The sequence below is a fragment of the Lycium barbarum genome, chromosome 1 (assembly GCF_019175385.1).
Source record: "Lycium barbarum isolate Lr01 chromosome 1, ASM1917538v2, whole genome shotgun sequence".
In the NCBI taxonomy this organism is placed as follows: domain Eukaryota; kingdom Viridiplantae; phylum Streptophyta; class Magnoliopsida; order Solanales; family Solanaceae; genus Lycium; species Lycium barbarum.
In genome coordinates, this window is record NC_083337.1 from 167,854,548 (window position 1) to 167,872,757 (window position 18,210).

The window sequence follows — 18,210 nt, forward strand, 5'->3', positions numbered from 1 at the left end:
ATGGACACATGTCCTGGACACTTGGAAGAAGGCTATTTAAATATGTTATACATAAATGATGTGGTAGCTAATCTGATAAGTATCAAAAGAGATGGGCCAAGTGAATGCCATGTGTAAAATGGCAAGGTACAAATATATATTTGTTGGTCACTTCTTTGACAATCCATTTGATGAAACATGAGCAGCAACTCACGTTTTGCAATATCCCCTATAACTCACGTTTTGCAATATCCCCCATAATTTTAGTATACCATAATTTATATAGCAGCCCTTTATGGAGGCTATATATATTCTTTCTAAGGCATTTATTAGATGAAGACTTTACATCAACTATTTAATTGTGGGAAGGCCATACACGTATTGGTAATCATCCTAATTGGAGAAATTCCATACAAGGAAATTGGCAGTAACGTTTGAGGAAAAAAAAATTACGCTGAAGCAAAAATGCGAAGAACGACATAAAGGTTACCCCGCGTCGGTTTTCTCCGGGTAATAGCAAATCAGAAATTTCTTCAAAGCAAAGTAAGGTGGAAGAAGATTATTTTTTTGCCATATTAGGTAAGAACTATTCTCTCCTCGGTATATTTTTTTGTCAAATTTATTAAGGTAAGGTTTAATATTTTTCTACATATTTTAGAAGATGATTAGTCTTTGTATGAATTAGTGGATGTGAAAGAGATTGCAAGAGTTGTGTATGTTGATATGGAAGTGGAGTTTGAGCCGTATGAGGCCAATTTAAACTAGCTATGGTAAATTAAGTTTAATTAGTGGTATGGTTGTTGTTATCATGGATTATATGGCGAAAGGATTAGAAAGTTAAAGTTGAAATTTTGTTGATATGAATATGTTGTTGTTTTCGTTGAATTGAAAGAATTGAAGATATGATTGTATCCATATGTTGTTGTTGGTATGTCTGTGTCAACAGGAGAGCAATTGGAAATTTGGAATAGGCGAATGTATAGGGGAAGTGCTGCCGGATTTTCGCTAGATTTTTAGATAATAGAAAACCCTAAACGATGATATATAAACTAAAATATAGGTTCAATAAGAAATGGGTTATAGAATTGTGGACTAGAAAATATAGTTACTAACGATAACGTCACTTTTATATAAATAGGCTAAAAGAGCGACGAGACGAACGGGTTACGAATAGCCGCTAACAGGTATGTAAAGCAACCTCCTTTCTTTTTGGCATGTCTTAGTTTTACATAGGCTAGATTAGAGCCTTAAGGGAATTCTAAATCCGAAATCCGAGCATGTTATGATCCGTATATGTTCCTTGGCACTCTTATGTATGATTTGATGAAATATGAACCTTTATGTATTTGAAATATTCGCTTTCCGAACTTTGCGCAAAAAGGTTTCACTTTAAAGAACTTCGTAATTTTTGAATGCCATACCTTTCACATGAAGGCTCGGATTGTTCCAATACTTTTATAGAAGTTTGCATGATGTATAATGAGTATGATTTCCATAGGCGGGCCCGACTCGGGTCAATACCCGTCCGTGGGTCCCGCGACTTTCCTTTATGTAATTCTGATGACTTTTGAAAGAATTTGGTATGATTATCATTTCAAGTATGGTCACTTACTTATATTTGAGTCTATGATAATGATTTTATGCATATGGTTACTCATGACTCTGCTCGTGCGTTCTGTTACATCTTTCGCCGGTTCCCGGGCCGGTTCTGTTATCGTGCGCGCTTTGATATACTCCGGAGTTATGCTGTGTTTATGGTTCACCGAGCTACTCGCAAAAGAGGGTCGGGTTCCACATATATTTGGTGTTATGCTGTGTATGGCGTTATGTTGTGATGTGATATGTGACGGGGATACGGAGATTTGAAACATTCTGGTGTTATGCTGTGTTATGGCGCCATCGACGGGCGGGCGACCATATTCTTCTGTACCCTACGCATGACTTACATATTTTTGAAAGTAAACAAATTTTGATATGTTGGATTTATATTTATGTTCTGTACTACTATTTCGTTTATGTCTCAGATTTGTTTCTGTATTTTCTGCTTTGCATACTCAGTACATATTTCGTACTGACCCCCCTTTCTTCGGGGGGCTGCGTTTCATGCCCGCAGGTACAGATGCACAGTTTGGTGATCCAGCAGTTTAGGACACCCTCTTCTGCTGTTTGGAGTGCTCCTCTTATTCCGGAGCCTACATTTTGGTATATATACTTGTTTGATGCATATGTATATATTTGTTCAGGGGTACGGCGGGGCCCTGTTTCGCCATATGATCCGTTTGGTCTGTTTAGAGGTCTGTAGACGTATTTGTGGGTGTGTGTGCCTACTTCTGTACAAATGTGTTTGTATGACCCTGTTCGTTATGGCAGCCTTGTCGGCGTGCACTTTGTATATGTTTTGGGCCGTTGCGCCATCTGTTAGCCTTGTCGGCTTTTGATACATCTGTTAGCCTTGTCGGCTTTTGATACTTTTGATATCCTTGTCGGCTTTTGATACATTTGATAGCCTTGCCGGCTTTTCGATATAAGTATAAGTATATGTATATGTTTGCGCTGAAATGTGTCCGATACAGTTTGACATAGTTTGAGACGGCATATAGTGTTTATGGCCGTATATGCTATTTGGATGTGATCAGTTATGGATAGGTATGTCAGGGTGCCCAAGTAGGGCGCCAGTCACGGCCTACGGGGCTGGGTCGTGACAGAAGTGCTCTGAGTCTCCTCTCATATTCCTTACCCTGGTCTTGGCCCTATCATACATGTCCTTGATCGCCCTAATGTACGCCACAGGTACACCTCTAGCCTCCAAGCATCTCCATAGAACCTCTCTCGGCACTTTGTCGTATGCCTTTTCTAGGTCGATGAATACCATGTGCAAGTCCCTCTTCCTCTCCCTATACTGCTCCACTAGTCTCCGTACAAGATGAATAGCTTCTGTAGTTGAGCGCCCCGGCATGAATCCGAACTGGTTCTCTGAGATAGACACGCCTCTCCTCACCCTCATCTCTACCACCCTTTCCCACACTTTCATAGTGTGGCTTAGCAGCTTGATCCCTCTATAGTTGTTGCAACTTTGAATGTCGCCCTTGTTCTTGTACAATGGAATCATTGTACTGCATCGCCATTATTATACATATTTTCTCAAAATTTATGCATACTTTGATTATATTTTATACAATTTAAATGTACTTTATCATAATCAAAATACACATACGATTTTTATACATGTTTCATATATAAAATTATAACAAATTTATACAGTTATACATATTGCATAAAAAAATTATACATATATGTTTTCTGGTGTATGAACTTTGTACATAAAAATTACCTATTAGAATGGACTTTTTGAGTAAAAGTTGGAGAAAATTAGGGAACAATATCTCTTAATTTTGAATGAGGAGAGTAAAGTGGATGAAATAAAAGAGTAATAGTTGGAGAAAATCAGGGAACAATATCTCTTAATTTTGAATGGAGAGAGAAAAGTGGATAAAATAAGGAAAATAATTTATTTAATGTGTTTTATTTACTTCTTTTTAATTTATCTGATTCGTATAGATTTTATAAAAAATCTATTGATATATTTTGCAAACTGAAAAGTATCGTCATGTTTTGTAAATATACCACTTACTATGTACATATATGTTTTTTGCCTAGAAAAAATATACTATTGTTTAATGAAAGAATAAGAAACTATCTGGATCTGTGAGTAAGTTTCAGTCAATGAGCTCATGTTCATGGCCCAAATATTATTGTCCTCAATCTTCCCAATATGAGCCCATATCAACAGGGCCCATAGTGGTAAACCTGGTTAGAAGAAATTCCCACATCGAGTTGAGTGAAGAAGAGAGCTTCTTGAAGGACTATATAAAGAGCTTGTTCAACACAGAGCAACTCACGCAGCCACGCAATGAACACATAGCGAACTATTCTTTCGCCTTTTACTAAAGAATACCGTGTGTGCGTTGCAAATAGTGGCATACGCCAATTTTTGGAGGGGTTCTCTTTACTGAGGATCCCCTACAATTCTAGCTTAAAATTTTTTGTGAAGAATTGTTCACTGGAAGTTTAAAAGAGTTTTTTCTTTCCTCCGAGGTTTAAGAATGCTAGAATATTGATTGGTTGTCTGCTTAGATTGGTCTAATCCTGAGCTATGTGGAAATTAATATTTCTTTTGGTGCCTATCTATTTAATTCCTTATCAAAGTTTAAAATATTTGTGAAAAGTTGGGTGATTAAAAGAGTTTTTTCTTTCCTCCGAAGTTTAAGAATGCTAGAATATTGATAGGTTGTGCTTAAACTGGTCTAATCCTGAGCTATGTGGAAATTAATATTTCTTTGGGGCCTATCTATGTTTAATTCCTTATGAAAGTCAATAGTCAGTCTCAAAACAATTTGTGACACACAGTTGATGTGAGTGTTCTTTACCGCCTGACTAGATGATATTGTGTCATTTGATGACCAGAACAATCTTTACGTATTTTCACCGCCTGACTACGTATTTTGTGTAAGTGTTCTTTTAATATAAGAGTCTTAGGTTTGCTCTTTTGTTATATCCTTCCTGTAAAAAGTTTGAGGAAAGAGAGTATAATTGATGCAAAAGGGTAAAAGAGGTCACTTGGTTTACGAGGTCGAGTAGTCTTTAGTAGAAATTTTGCGTGCGTGCATGCATAGCTTAATTAAAAGGAGGGTTTCATAAAAGGAGATAGAACGAAACACATTTCACCAAAATTATGCTTCACACATGATCTCTAGACAAATGGTGATCTTGATGTGTAACAAATTTGTTTAAGTGACAATTCTGCAGATTTGTTCACCAAACCTTTGCCAACTTCAACTTTTGAGAAGATGTTATTCAAGATTGGAATGCGAAGACTTCGACATCTGAATTTTGATCTTCATCAAGAGGAGTAAAATACGTGTTGTACTGTTTTTTCCTTAACCACAGTTTTGTCCCATTAAATTTTTTCTGATAAGGTTTTTTAATGAGGTAGCTCTCAAAGCGTATTACTAGATTTATGTTCTCTTTTTCCTTAACTACAACAACATATAACTCTCTCAATATCAAAGACTATATGACAATCTAGAAAACATACCGTCTTAATCGGTTCAATTGTTAATAGTGCAAAATTTACATATTCTTTCACTCTATACTTGCTTATAATCCCTTGGAAGAACAGGACCAAAGAACTGATAATCAAGTTATTACTTTGAACTAGAATGTTGAGACAGTGAAGTCTCCTTTACAGTGCTAAACTCTGGCTTGTGAAGCCAATGCGTACTAAACCATTTGTATCGGAAGACATGTTTGCATATTAGTTATTATCAAAACCATACTGTGATCAACATCTGCTTTATCCGACGAACCAGCATAGCCTCTTCCGCAAGCTCAGCTACAGCACGACTACTAAGGGGTGGATGAAACATCAGAGTAAAGTCCCAAGTTGTCTTCTCAGTTCAATCCTTCACCTGAAGATGAATCAGCTTCCTGGATTGCCTCCAAGGCCTCACAACTCATCTAAGGAGCCATTTGAGTATTCATGACCCGCAACTCCGGAACTTCCATTTGGCTGTCGACTCGTGCTGGTGGGATTTGAATAAGGGGAGTTAGTTGAAGCAGAACTGGCTCGTGGATACCGATTCTGAGCAGTGCTACTTCTTGTTGCCTTAAGACGGGCCTTTCTCCCCTGCAGTCAAGTGCACAAAAGTATTAAGCAACACCAGTGTGATCCCACAAGTGAGGTCCGAGGAGGGTGAGGTGTACGCAAACCTTACCCCTACCTTCGTTGGTAGAGAGGTTGTTCCCGATAGACCCTCGGCTCAAGAAAAGCGTTTTCCAAAACAGGTTTGTAAAATACACGAGTAAAAATCTATGATGGAAGTATCGAAGAAAAGAAAAGTACTGACAACAAACATAGTAAAGAGAGCCAAAGTAACAGAAACAACAATAGTAATACTATTGTTAAACTTGAAGAATAAGATAATGCTAGAATATTGATAATAATAATAATAATAATATTGGTAAGGGGAAGAGAGAGCAGAGTGCATAGCAGTATTAACAGTCAATAATTTGGATATACTGATATGGGCTAATCTGGGACTAGGCACTGAAATAGGAAAGAATATACCTTTCCCATGCATTTCTCTAAGTGAGGAGCAAACCGCCCAGCCATGATAGATCGGCCACAATTCATACATTCAAATATTTCATTTGCAACAGGAGGATGGGTTTGCCCAAATATATCTACAATGTATTTGCCATTTGTTTCACTACTATTGCTAGGATCGGCTACACTTGCCCGAGCTTGAGCAGACAACCGAAGTTCTTCCTCCCCTTCTTCTAAATTACGATCAAGGCCTAGTTTCGCTACGCGGTGACACTCAGATGCAACATCAATAATGATGGAATCAAGAAGCTCATCAAAAACGTGTGACGACAACTGCACATAGATCACAAAGTAGACTAAAAGTTACATATCAACAACATCCTGACAGCATACAAGAAATAATCTTAAATAAGGAGTACCAATGGGAAAAAGACAAGAAGTACACAATCATGCTTGCCCACACGAAGAAGAAAAAATAGCGTCCATATATTAGGCAAGATTCTCCTAATTGCCTCCACAAACAACTGAAGCATACAATTCTCTATAGCAATTAAGCAAGATAATCAGTGAACATAAGTTTCTGGTTTCATTTTAAATGTGGATTACCTGCGGTTGAGAGATGTTATCCTCATTTGGAGCAGACATAAGTCTTGCCTCAGAAATCCAATGAGCAGTAAAACCCACACCAAAAAGTTCAGCAGAGGAACAAAATCTGCAACCCAGATAGACCACAACAGAACATGATTGAGCAGAGAAAAATATAAACAAATAACAAAGCGAAGAAATAGAATACGTAGATTAACATGTTAAAGGGAAAACACTTTTCCAAATTGAGTTGGCTATGTCATCTTCTTGATTTTATATACATACTATATGAGAAATTCTGTTCTACTTGACCTGCTTTGTTATTGCTTTAATCTGAGCCGAGAGCCTATCAAAAACAGCCTCACAAAGGTAAAACTGGGTATGTTGTTGTTGTATACTATATGAGAAATGAAAATACAATGTTAACGAACAAATGGATTCGTGACTTTCTCAAGTTACATGCTGAGGTCATCATCATTATTTTATGACTGTACAAACAAAATCAATTATACTCATCCATCAACACAAGTTACATTTCAACTAAAATCTTCAAGAAATTTAAGATACCAATCCTAAGTATCAATCAGAAATATAAAGGGCAGACAGCTCTATAGAGCTACAAGAAATTCTAGCTATTTGAAAATTACAATCGCCCTAAGCTGAATTTCATTTGGTCAATTTAATACTTAAAAGTGCATCTCAACCATGATCAAGCACCAATCAATCAACTAACCCTTTCATTCCAATATTCTGATTAAAATCTTTTCATCAAATTAGCGGTTAATCACTGATTAGACAGAGGATAATGAACACCCATCAAAACGATTAAAAAAAAAAAAAAGGACTTACAGATAAGAGAAAGAATTACTGTGTTTCGTAAACTTACAGATCAAAAGAAAAATGGTTTGGAAGATGGGTTTCGAAGATCTGGTGTATCGAGCTCTACGGGCGGTTACTGTGTCCCCTCAGTGAAATGCCACGTTTGGCCATGATATTGCCAATTTTGTCCATCAAGCCCCTCCGTCTCAATTTATGTGATTGAGCACGGAATTTAAGAAAAAAAAAAAAAGTTTTGAAATTTGATGTTCAACGCGGGCTATTAATAGTTAAATGATTATAAATTATCTCATTAAGGATAAAATGAAAGTTTAAAGTTAACTTATTGCTGTGTATAGAAAGACATCAATCTTTTTAAGACTTATTAAAGAAAATAGTGTTACATATATTGGGACCGAAGGAATACTACTTACTAGAAATATTGAGTGGGAGATTTGTACAAATGAGATTTTTTTTAGTGCAATGTTTATTTTTTTACCTCGTTTGAAAAAGTTTTGTAAGAATAAATTCACGATTGATATTGGGTAATGACATTCAGATGATCGTTACAATTTTAAATTGATGGGTAAAACCTTCCTTATAACCATTCATTGTTTTTAGTCAAGTCATGTCGGATCGCCAGAACTTGATCATAATAATCCATATAGATTGCTGGGATTTGTGGCCAAAACTACTTGTCTAGAGTTTGAAGCTAAAGAACATACTAAAAAGGGCCGTCCTAGAGTTTGAAAACTCAATACAAGTGAAATTCCTAGAGTGTAAGCCTTTATCCTGCAGTTCAAGGCCAAAAAAATAACTAAAAAGGAACACAGTCCTAGAGTTCGAAAACTCAATACATGTGAAATTCCCAGAGTGTGAGCCTTTATCCTGGCGTTCGAGGTCAAAAAAATAACTAAAAAGGGACACTGTCCTAGAGTTTGAAAACTCAATACTTGTGAAACTCCTAGAGTTTGAGCCTTTAGTTCGAAGCTAAAGAACAAGCTAAAAAATGGACACTGTCCTAGAGTTTGAAAACTCAACACATGTGAAAATCCTAGAGTTTGAGCCTTTATCAGTTGAGCATTTGAAAACTTTTTTAAGTTTGAGTAAATCATGCAGCATTTACCTGTTGTCCTGTATTTTTATAAGTTCGAGTTTCAAAATACCTAAATATTTACTCTTATAAATTTGACGTCCATGCTACTATCTTAGTATTCAAATTACTACCAGTGAAACTACACCACACTCTGTTGGAGAATATATAGCTTCATGATAAAAGGGCGAGAAGTTCATTCTATTCGAACTAATATCGCTTAGTACGGCAATGACAAAAATCAATTCATCTAATCTATAGTAGTTCAATGTATAAAAAAATATGTTTAATTTTGTGGAGATTATCGTAATATAAATATGATATCGATGTTATTTTCATTAAGTATCTTCTTTTTTTATTTAATTTATAGCTCTTTCGTCATTAACTTACAATTCACATGTACTGACTTTATGCAAATCATATAGCTAAATGTGTCTTATCTTGAAATGAGCAAAATTATTTGTTCGTAGAACCAGTTTTTTTTTTTTTTTTTTTTTTTTTTTGGAGTTTGAACCGTGTAAATTCAAAACTCCATCAAAGAATTACGGAGTTTGAACTGTGACAATTCAATCTTTAGAACAAAATATTGATGTTTGAAATTGGTTTTTGTCACTTTCAAATGAAGAAGATAAAAGCAAAAAGGTCTTATTAATTTAAAACTTGCTATTATTCAACGATATTACAAACGCTGGCAAAAATTAAATAATGGACATAAGTGGTAAGCTCGCATCATTTTTACCACGTTTTGTCCAACTCGATGAGCTATTAATGACACACAGAAGACCTATATAGGTGTTAAAATTTTTTAAACATTTGATAAAATGAGCATTGATTGATCCAGATTCTCTCGATCCAATTGAACTGATTTTGGCATGAGATAATTTTTACTTTGATGTAAGATAATGTTTAATGTCTTAATGTAAATTGAAGACGATCATGCGGTACTCTTCTGCTATAGGTAGTGAAAACTTATTAACGAGTCATACATTGTGATAATCGTGTGTCCGATAAATTAGAGTGTTCAATAGATACATACATTACATAAATATTAAAATAAAAAATATTGTCTAGCTTTAACGGGGGCGTCTATAGATTTGATCTAAATCTATGGAGTTCACTACAATTCACTACGTCATTTGACTGACTCATCATGATTAGGCTTCCTTAATTACTTGCTTTAAATGCTCTTTTTGTAGATTGACCTGTGTGTTTCTCGTTTGTGACAGCTTTAATTTGCGTTTTACTGTTTTTTTGTGCGAGGAAGTGCACTAAATTCCAATAAAATGTTGTTTTTACTTCTTTCGAGATAAGCTCTTTGGATCAATACCGTTGGCACTCGTGGTCTTTGCTTGTTCTTTAATTAATTTTCCAAACAAGTGAGAATAATATTCAAAATGATACTAATAAACTTCTCAAATTACTTTTAGTCAACAAAAATGTATGTAATCTGAGCAAATCTATTTACGGGCATAAGTAATCCATCCATGTAATCTTTATTACTCCCTTCGTTTACTTTTATTTGTCCCTGATATTAAAAATATATTTTACTTTTACTTGTCTACTTTAACAGAACCATTTTTTCTTCATGTTTTACTCTTAACATTAATTACTTTTTCCCAAAATTATTTCCCGAGACTTATTACATCAATTTATATGTATATTATGATTAAATATATACTTCATTTATTATTTCTTAATTAAAAGGTGTGCAAAGTCCATTATGAAAAAATAAAGGTGAACAGAGGGAATATTAATTTCATTAACTTACTATTGTCGATCAGCGTTGACATCCTATCTGCGAGCGAAAGGCGATCGCTCGTGAAAGTGGATTCAGCCCTGCCAAATGTGATGCATTGAAATGATGTGGATGACATGGCGAATGATATAAAAGATATGTCGATAAATAGTCAGCACTGCTTTTTTACGAGTCAGCGCCGCCTTTTTAACGAGTCAGCACCGCTTTTTAACGAGGTTAAGGTGTGATTGAAAGGCAAAATGTTGTTACTAGGAGAAACGTGTGCAACTACATTGTGGATAATCACTCAAATTTTATTTTATTACACCAAAGTTATTATCTGAGTATTTTAACTAAAAAATCACTCGCCTTTTTCTAAATATAACATAAAAGAGGCATGTTGATAGTGGACATAATATAATTTATATGTTATTTAGACAACTTTCTGTTATATTTAGACAATATCGATCGACTTCTCAATACAAAAAATTTAGTGACTTTTGCAAAATAAAAGTTGAGCGACCATCTATAAAATTACCCCAAATATATGTTTGGAATACTTAGGTAAAAAGAAATTTGATTTTTTTTAAAGTCCTACGAGGCATGCACTACTTCTCCATTGAAATATCTTTTTGAAACTTTTCAAAATTTTTAGAGTAAATATATATTGCCATTCACCTTATTAATTTTTTTTTTTAAAGTACTTCTCTCAAATGATTTGATGAACTATATTTCTATAAAAATCAACTTATTTTATAACCCCATCCAATAGTTAGTTTTTGAACTTAAGATCATGTCCTCACTTAATTTTTTAGATAATTATAAAGAGTAAAAAATAGAAGAAAAATTAATTTGTTTACCTTTCTATTCAAAAGATGCAATTTATAAGAAATTTAATTTTACTGCATGACAGGCTGTCAAATGAAAATTTCTCTATATAAAGACAGCTCTATAGCTTTGTAACCTCACACAAAATCTAAAGATACATTTTTTTAATTAGAGAGGTATATACTAGTTCATGCACTTCATAATTCACTTTCTTAATCATTTTTCTTTCTTTTTCTGCTAATTATTTTTTCCTTTTTTGGGGTTTTTGTTCATTTTTACTTAGGTGATTCAAGAAAATTTATGTAAGGAAAATGGATGAAAAAAGAAAAAGACCTGAGCCTGATTTGAATTTGTCCCTTAAAAGTTCAGTTGATCAAGAGGAACCAAATAATAAGGTTCTAACCCTTGATGAAGCAATTGATTTTGAACTGAAGCAGGGTAATGTTGACCCCAGTGTGGATTTGAAGAAGCTTAGAAGGTTATATATAATTCTTTTTTCATTGTCGCTACTTAAAAAATGCGAATTTCTTACTGACATTTGGAATTTCTGATGATGAGTCTGTCAAAAATGTTTTCAACAACCCAATTTTCAACATATTCCATTAGAAATTCATGTTTTTTCTAGTTGTATTTTCCTTTGTTTTTATAAGGTTGTATATATGTTATGACTAGATATACTTCTTTTTTCATTGACACTACTTAAGAAAAATTTGAACTTTTGACTAATGTTTGGAATTTCCTATGACAAGTCCGTCAAAAATGTCTTCAAAAAGCCAATTTTCAACGGATTCCATCAGACATTCGTATTTTTTCTAGTTGTATTTTCCTTTGTTTTTATCAGGTTGTATATATGTTAAGACTAGATAATTCTTTTTTCATTGACACTACTTAAGAAAAATATGAATTTCTGCCTGACATTTCATCGGATCGGAAAAGTTTTCAACAAGCCAATTTACAACGGATTACGCCGGAAAATTATATTCCATCAAAAATTACTGTTTTTTTTTCTAGTTGTGTGGTAAATAATATCCTCATTTGTTTCTTTATAAGGTTGTACTATGTGTTGAGACTAATTTTTTGTTAATGTGACTTTTATTAGAACTATATCAAATCGATTGTCTGCACAAAGAGCCAGGAATAAGAGGACTGAATACATAGCTGAATTGGAAAAGATGGTGAAAGATCTCGAGGTAATACCTAGATGATTATTTTTATTCGAATGATTTTTCATTTCTTTTCTTTTTTTCTTGATTGGTTTGAAAACAATTAAAATTCAAATTTTAACTACCGGAATAAAAGTTTATGAGGCATGTTAGAACTCATCGATGTGCCCAATTTTTTTAGACGTTTCTAAAATTTAATGAAGTAGATAAATAAATAAATCACAATAACAGATCGAAGAATCATATAATTTGCTACTCAAATACATCAATATATAATTGTTCTTGATGATTTTTTTTTTTTAAACCAAATTTTCTAATCTGGTATGCTAATATTACTATGGGGATAAATAAAATCATTAATGATCATACAAGTTAATTACATACACCTTTTAGTGTAAGTTATCACATAGATTTAATGGTTAGTTCGAGGTTATGTGTTCAAATTCACAATTCTAGGATTATAATTATTTAAAAAGAAAGAGTATTTAAACGATGTCGTTTCAGAGCTCATTTGTTAAATGAGAAATTCAGTGCACAAATTTCGAACATGTGATTTTGCTTGGAGTTAAATTTAAATTAACTTCCAGATTAAGCGTACCTAATTGTAATCTATAATCCTTTTTTCTTTCTTACGTGTCACAAATAAATAAAGAAATTGACAAAGATAGCGCTAATTTGTTTCCCCTATATGTATTGATGCAGGATAAGTTAGCAATCATGCCACCAAAAATTGAAAATGAGAGAGACAAAAATAACATGTTGATGTTGGAGGGAAAAATGTTGCGAGAACAGTTGGAGATAGCCAATGAAAGATCCAAATTACGCACTGGTATATAAATATATATATCTCCTATTTATGCAGAAATTATGATAGATAAATTATTCACATGGTAATTAAATAATAATAATAATAATAATAGAATGTACAGTAATTAAAAATGAAAAAAATTATATGCGATGTAATTAATAATGTTGAGATTGTTAAGCAGAGATTACTTACTATAAAAGCTTTTTTTACTTTCTAGCTATCCCATAGAAAATCTACAAATTCCCACATAACCTTAATACAGAAAAATCTTCGTATCGTAAACGAGTTGTTGCATTAATTATGTTGAAATTATTTTGTTCTTTTATGGCTTACATATCAAATAGTATTGAATTAATTATGTAATGATCATCTTTAATTTTTTTAGAGTTATATATAGCATAAGAATAAATAATTTTTATATCATTAGGTCATCTTTATCTGTTGTAACAAATAATATATCTTATTTTCAAACAATCTAATCTAACATTAGAAGAAGCTTTTCTTGTAGTCTTTATAAATATCATTTGAGCAACCCAATGATATAAAAAATTAGTTATATTAATAGTATATAAATCTTAAATTCTATTTTTATGTGCTAATTAAATATTGCATTATTTATGTGGAATTCTATGTTGGGATTAATTATATTTATATAATCAACCGAACGACCTATGCACACAAAATGACAAGAAGGGTTCTTGTCGGGGCAAAGCTAGCATGTTTGTTACGAGTTGAGCCGACCCTAGTAGTTTTGGTCCAAATTCTGTATTTGTTTTAATTAAAAATCCACACTACAAGAAAGTATAGAAATCGCAACAAAAATTTTTATATTTGGCAACAACTTAGTTTTATTGTTGGCAAATGATTTTTTTGTTGCCAAAGAATTTAGAGCCTGTTTGGATGGGCTTATGCCTATAAGTTGTTTGCAGCTTATAAGCTAAAAAAAAAAAGTTAGGGTAGTCTAAGAGCCCGTTTGGATTGGCTTATAAGTTGGCTTATAAGCTGTTTTCAGCTTTTTTGAGTGTTTGGCTGGCCAGCTTAAAGTCATTTTATGCTTAAAATAAGCTCAAAAAAATAATTGAACCCATTTGACTTAGTTTATCTAAAGCAGCTTATAAGCTGAAAACAGCTTATAAGCCAAAAAAAATAAGTTGGACTACCCCAACTTATTTTTTTCAGCTTATAAGCTGCAAACAGCTTTAAGCTGTAAGCCAATCCAAACGGGCTCTAACTTATTTTTTTTTGGCTTATAAGTTGTTTTCAGCTTATAAGCTACTTTAGATAAGCTAAGTCAAATGGGCCCAATTATTTTTGTGAGCTTATTTTAAGCACAAAATGACTTTAAGCTGGCCAGCCAAACACTCAAAAAAACTGAAAACAGCTTATAAGCAACTTATAAGCCAATCCAAACGGGCTCTTAATTTTGTTGCCATAGTATTGATTGTTGTTGCAAAAAGTACTTTTGGCATAAAAAAAAAAAAGTTGTTGCACGTTGTTGCAATAACAGCCGTTGGGAAAAGTTCATGCAACAAAATATATTTTTTTGTTGCCAATTTTTTTTTTTCTTGTAGTGTCATTATAATATAGACAGAAGATAAATTTATACCCAATAACTTAAGAAGAGTAAAATTCGAAACTCATAAACTTTGAATCCTGATTTCGTCTCTAATCACTTTTTGATTGCAGCGTATACGGAAGCGATGAAACTTGAATTGAGCAGGCTCAAGGAACTTCATGAAAAGGCTCGGAAAGAAAAGCATAGTGCTATTCATTTGTTGGATATTGAGGGACAAGTTTCCAATTCTTATGAGTCAGAATCAGGTGGAGTGATAGACCTGGAGCAAGGCATAGACCAGTATCTCAACTTGGATGCCATGAACTTTTACCCGCCCAATTACGATTGAGATGTGAACCATTTATGAACAAATAATATTATGTGCTTTCTGGGAGTGTTCCTTTTCTTTTTCTTTTATGTGATGGGTTGTTGTTGTTTGTTTGTTTGGGTGGGGGCGTGTTGAAGTTATGTATTTTCGTCGTGCAATTTAGAAGGGTCAAATTTTCATTCCTAGTGTTTGAAAATGTTATCTACTTGATGTTTTTGGATCTTTTAATTCCTGATATATTTTTGAAAATGACTTACTATATAATTCCTGATATAATTTTCATAGTAAACCTGAGAAGGTATCAATAAAATTAAATAATAACTTATAAAATTAAATAATAACTTACTATAATTGATTAAATTAATTTAATAACAAGTACATAAATTCTTTATAGACTATCAATTTACTGTATTAACTTAATATCTTTTGAGACTATCTCTGATAGTTAGCAGTATATTAATATGCTTTTTTACAGCAGAATTATAGTAAGGGGCATCCTGCATGATCCAATAACCTAAAGGTGATCGAGAGCTCCGATGTTAACAGCTTGAGATTTGTTTATATTTTTTATTTTTCAGAAAATTAATTTTCAAAGTATTTAAGCATTATTTATATAACTGTTTATATATAGAAAAATGCATTTGAAAAGCTAGGTATTGGTATTCAAGACTGTTTCTAGATAAAACAAAAGAAGACGAGTAAGGCAACCTGATCAGTAAGAGACGCATTTAGAGCGGAACCAACAAGTAATTAAATGCTGTATTCATTACTTATAATAAATCTGTATCCATTACTTACAATAAATCACATCGATCTATTATACATTGTGTCTTTAAATTCTGAATCTGTTTTTGATAAGTAAAAAAGCGCCTTTCTCTCATTGGAGAGCTTTGTGGTTACGTTGTAGGCTGTAGAAGCAACGTCTTCCTGCAAGTTGGACAAGATGAATGTGATAAAAAACCATTCGTCGATACACTTAACATGAAAACCAACACTACATTTTGGCAAAATCCTCAATTTTTCTCCTTGTTGAAATTCTCTGAGGCATGTTAGACACTCATTAATGACGCTAACCATCTTCAATTCTCCTGGTTCATAAACCATAACTCGAATATTCCTCAACTCATCTTTGTCCAGTCCTTTCGAAGCCAAACGCGAGGCCGCAGCTTATGCGGACTCGAAGGGAAATCTCGTGTTGTGTCATAAAACACAATGCAAGATTTCCCTCAGAGCTGTGGTACTTAACATAAAAAGTAGCACGACTGCAACAATTATCAGCGAACATGAGCCATTCGAAATAACCGAGTCGGCGCCATTATAGGAATAGCTTGTTGATGGAACCTCCACATAGACACATAGTAACCAAGAAGAAAACTAGGCGCGCGATATTCATTTCTCATGGTAGCACACAATTTGTACATACCAATTAAATCTTAATTCAGTATTGCGTATTTTATCTTGAAGGAGAAATTAAATGGAGAAGAAATCTGTTGGTACGTAAGAATTGAATGCAATAAGACAATTGGCAATCCTTGTTTCTGATCTACTTTTTAGAAATGTGGCACATAAATAGTTTCATATATGTTGGAATATTTAATTCTACTTGTAACAGCTGCTATTTCAGGTTCTGCTCCCTTCAACTGATTCGTCAACTTGTTGATAGGATAAGAAAAATGAATATTGATTCTGATTATGACTATAGGCATTAGGAGTTCCTTTTGGACCATCGAATTTTCAGAATTAAAAAAACATAGATACCATAGTGAAACAAAACAAAAGCTGAAGTTTGGTCAGGCACATGACCATGATGAGAGCATTTTTTTTTTATTGTTTTTGCTTTTCTTTTCTTCAAATCCGACGTGCACCACCGATCACTTTTTTTTTTTTTTAATAATCGTTTTGTCTGAATTTTTATATGCACCTCGATTAATTTCTCAAAATATCTCTAATCAATATAATGTAGGTATCAAGTTACTCTCTGTCCATCATGGCTTGAACATCTTGGGAAGAAATCACTCAGTACCTTCTTGTGCTGAAAAATAAACCTAAAATCTCATACTTTCCTTTTTAACACGTTTAAGAAATAATGCCCCTTTCTTTTTTTGGCAACTTTTTAATTCTATTTTTTCACATAACTTGTTTAAGACCATAAGATTAAAAAACATAATCTCAAGATTCAAAAGTCTTCTTTACTTTCTTAAATTTCGCGTTAAGTCAAAACCAAACACGCAAATTGAAACAAAGGGAATAGTTCACCACCCGTTTCATTGAGCGCTAAGTCATACCCTTGAATGCGCACCACTAACCAGTAAATATATTTTTGGGCAATTTGCACGATTGCCCCTATCTTGGGGCGGTCTTAAATTTTTGCCCTTCGGCACTTTAAGTAATAAAATAGTGACCGAAAATACCCTTGAAATTCTGGGTTCGAACCCAGTAGAGTAAAAAAAAAATCGCAAGATAAGATTTCATAGCAAACTATATCTATCCGAGCAAAGCTACATAGAAAGTATGTCTTGTCCGGCATAATTATGTAGAAATTAAGTTATCCTACAGAACTATGCCTTGTGGTTTCTATGTAAAGTACGCTTTGTCCGGCATAATTCTGTAGAAACTAAGTTATCCTATAGAACTATGCCAAACAAGGAATAGTTTCTATGTAACTACATAGAAACTATTCCTTATCGCCATAGTTTCTATGTAACTACATATAAACTATGTCTTATCCGCCATAGTTCTGTAGGATAACTTTGTTTACCTCTTAAAATGGATAACAATTAAATTTATACGCAGTTCAAAGGATATGCGGTTTAATTTAATACGAAAGATTATAGAGCAATAAATAAGTGCAAAAGGGAGTTGGAACAATCAAACCACGATAAAACAATGATTGGTCCTAGGGAACAACCGATCGGCTGGCTCGAGTCCTCGGAACCGAGCTCGCGTTACAATGGTCAATGAATGAACAATTACAGAATTCTTAGAGAGATTGATAAACACTTGGAATCAGATTATATTGCTTAATATGTTTTGTGCGTATGAAAGAACTGGCCAAAAGTAAAAGGGGGTCCTCCTCTTTATATAGTAGAGGAGTCCTAACCCTAGTACAAGTCTAAATAAGATACAAAATCTTCAGTAACTGATGAGCGAGATCGGCGCCGCCATATCTGACTGATGGCGGATATTTCGGACCCTCATTTATCATGGTTAGCCG

The 18,210-nt window shown here is 33.6% G+C and overlaps 2 protein-coding genes, 1 long non-coding RNA gene and 1 other non-coding gene across 5 annotated transcripts; 3 read left to right on the forward strand and 1 right to left on the reverse strand.

Moving 5' to 3' along the window:
• The first annotated feature begins 177 nt into the window (after positions 1-177).
• LOC132626470 (uncharacterized) lies at positions 178-2,475 on the forward strand. Its single transcript, XR_009577324.1, has 3 exons — positions 178-558; positions 1,118-1,163; positions 2,093-2,475. It is a non-coding gene; the product is annotated as an uncharacterized LOC132626470 (long non-coding RNA).
• A 1,405-nt stretch (positions 2,476-3,880) lies between these two features.
• Positions 3,881-3,996, forward strand: LOC132618463 (U5 spliceosomal RNA). The gene has a single exon (XR_009574110.1). It is a non-coding gene; the product is annotated as a U5 spliceosomal RNA (small nuclear RNA).
• Positions 3,997-5,062: 1,066 nt separating this feature from the next.
• Positions 5,063-7,715, reverse strand: LOC132606381 (SAGA-associated factor 11). Of its 2 annotated transcripts, none has more exons than XM_060319838.1 (4): positions 7,557-7,715; positions 6,692-6,797; positions 6,107-6,418; positions 5,063-5,665 (listed from the first exon to the last, which is right to left on the reverse strand). In XM_060319838.1, the coding sequence occupies exons 2-4, from the start codon at positions 6,728-6,730 to the stop codon at positions 5,486-5,488; spliced, it is 531 nt and encodes a 176-aa protein (XP_060175821.1). In that variant the 5' UTR covers positions 6,731-6,797; positions 7,557-7,715; the 3' UTR covers positions 5,063-5,485. The 2 variants fall into 2 exon arrangements, with proteins under 2 accessions (XP_060175821.1, XP_060175822.1); XM_060319839.1 differs by having other exon boundaries at positions 7,520-7,702.
• A 3,511-nt stretch (positions 7,716-11,226) lies between these two features.
• On the forward strand, positions 11,227-15,175 carry LOC132626476 (basic leucine zipper 61-like). The gene is made up of 5 exons (XM_060341378.1): positions 11,227-11,318; positions 11,426-11,620; positions 12,242-12,332; positions 13,008-13,134; positions 14,800-15,175. The coding sequence occupies exons 2-5, from the start codon at positions 11,454-11,456 to the stop codon at positions 15,015-15,017; spliced, it is 603 nt and encodes a 200-aa protein (XP_060197361.1). The 5' UTR covers positions 11,227-11,318; positions 11,426-11,453; the 3' UTR covers positions 15,018-15,175.
• The last annotated feature ends 3,035 nt before the right edge of the window (positions 15,176-18,210 follow it).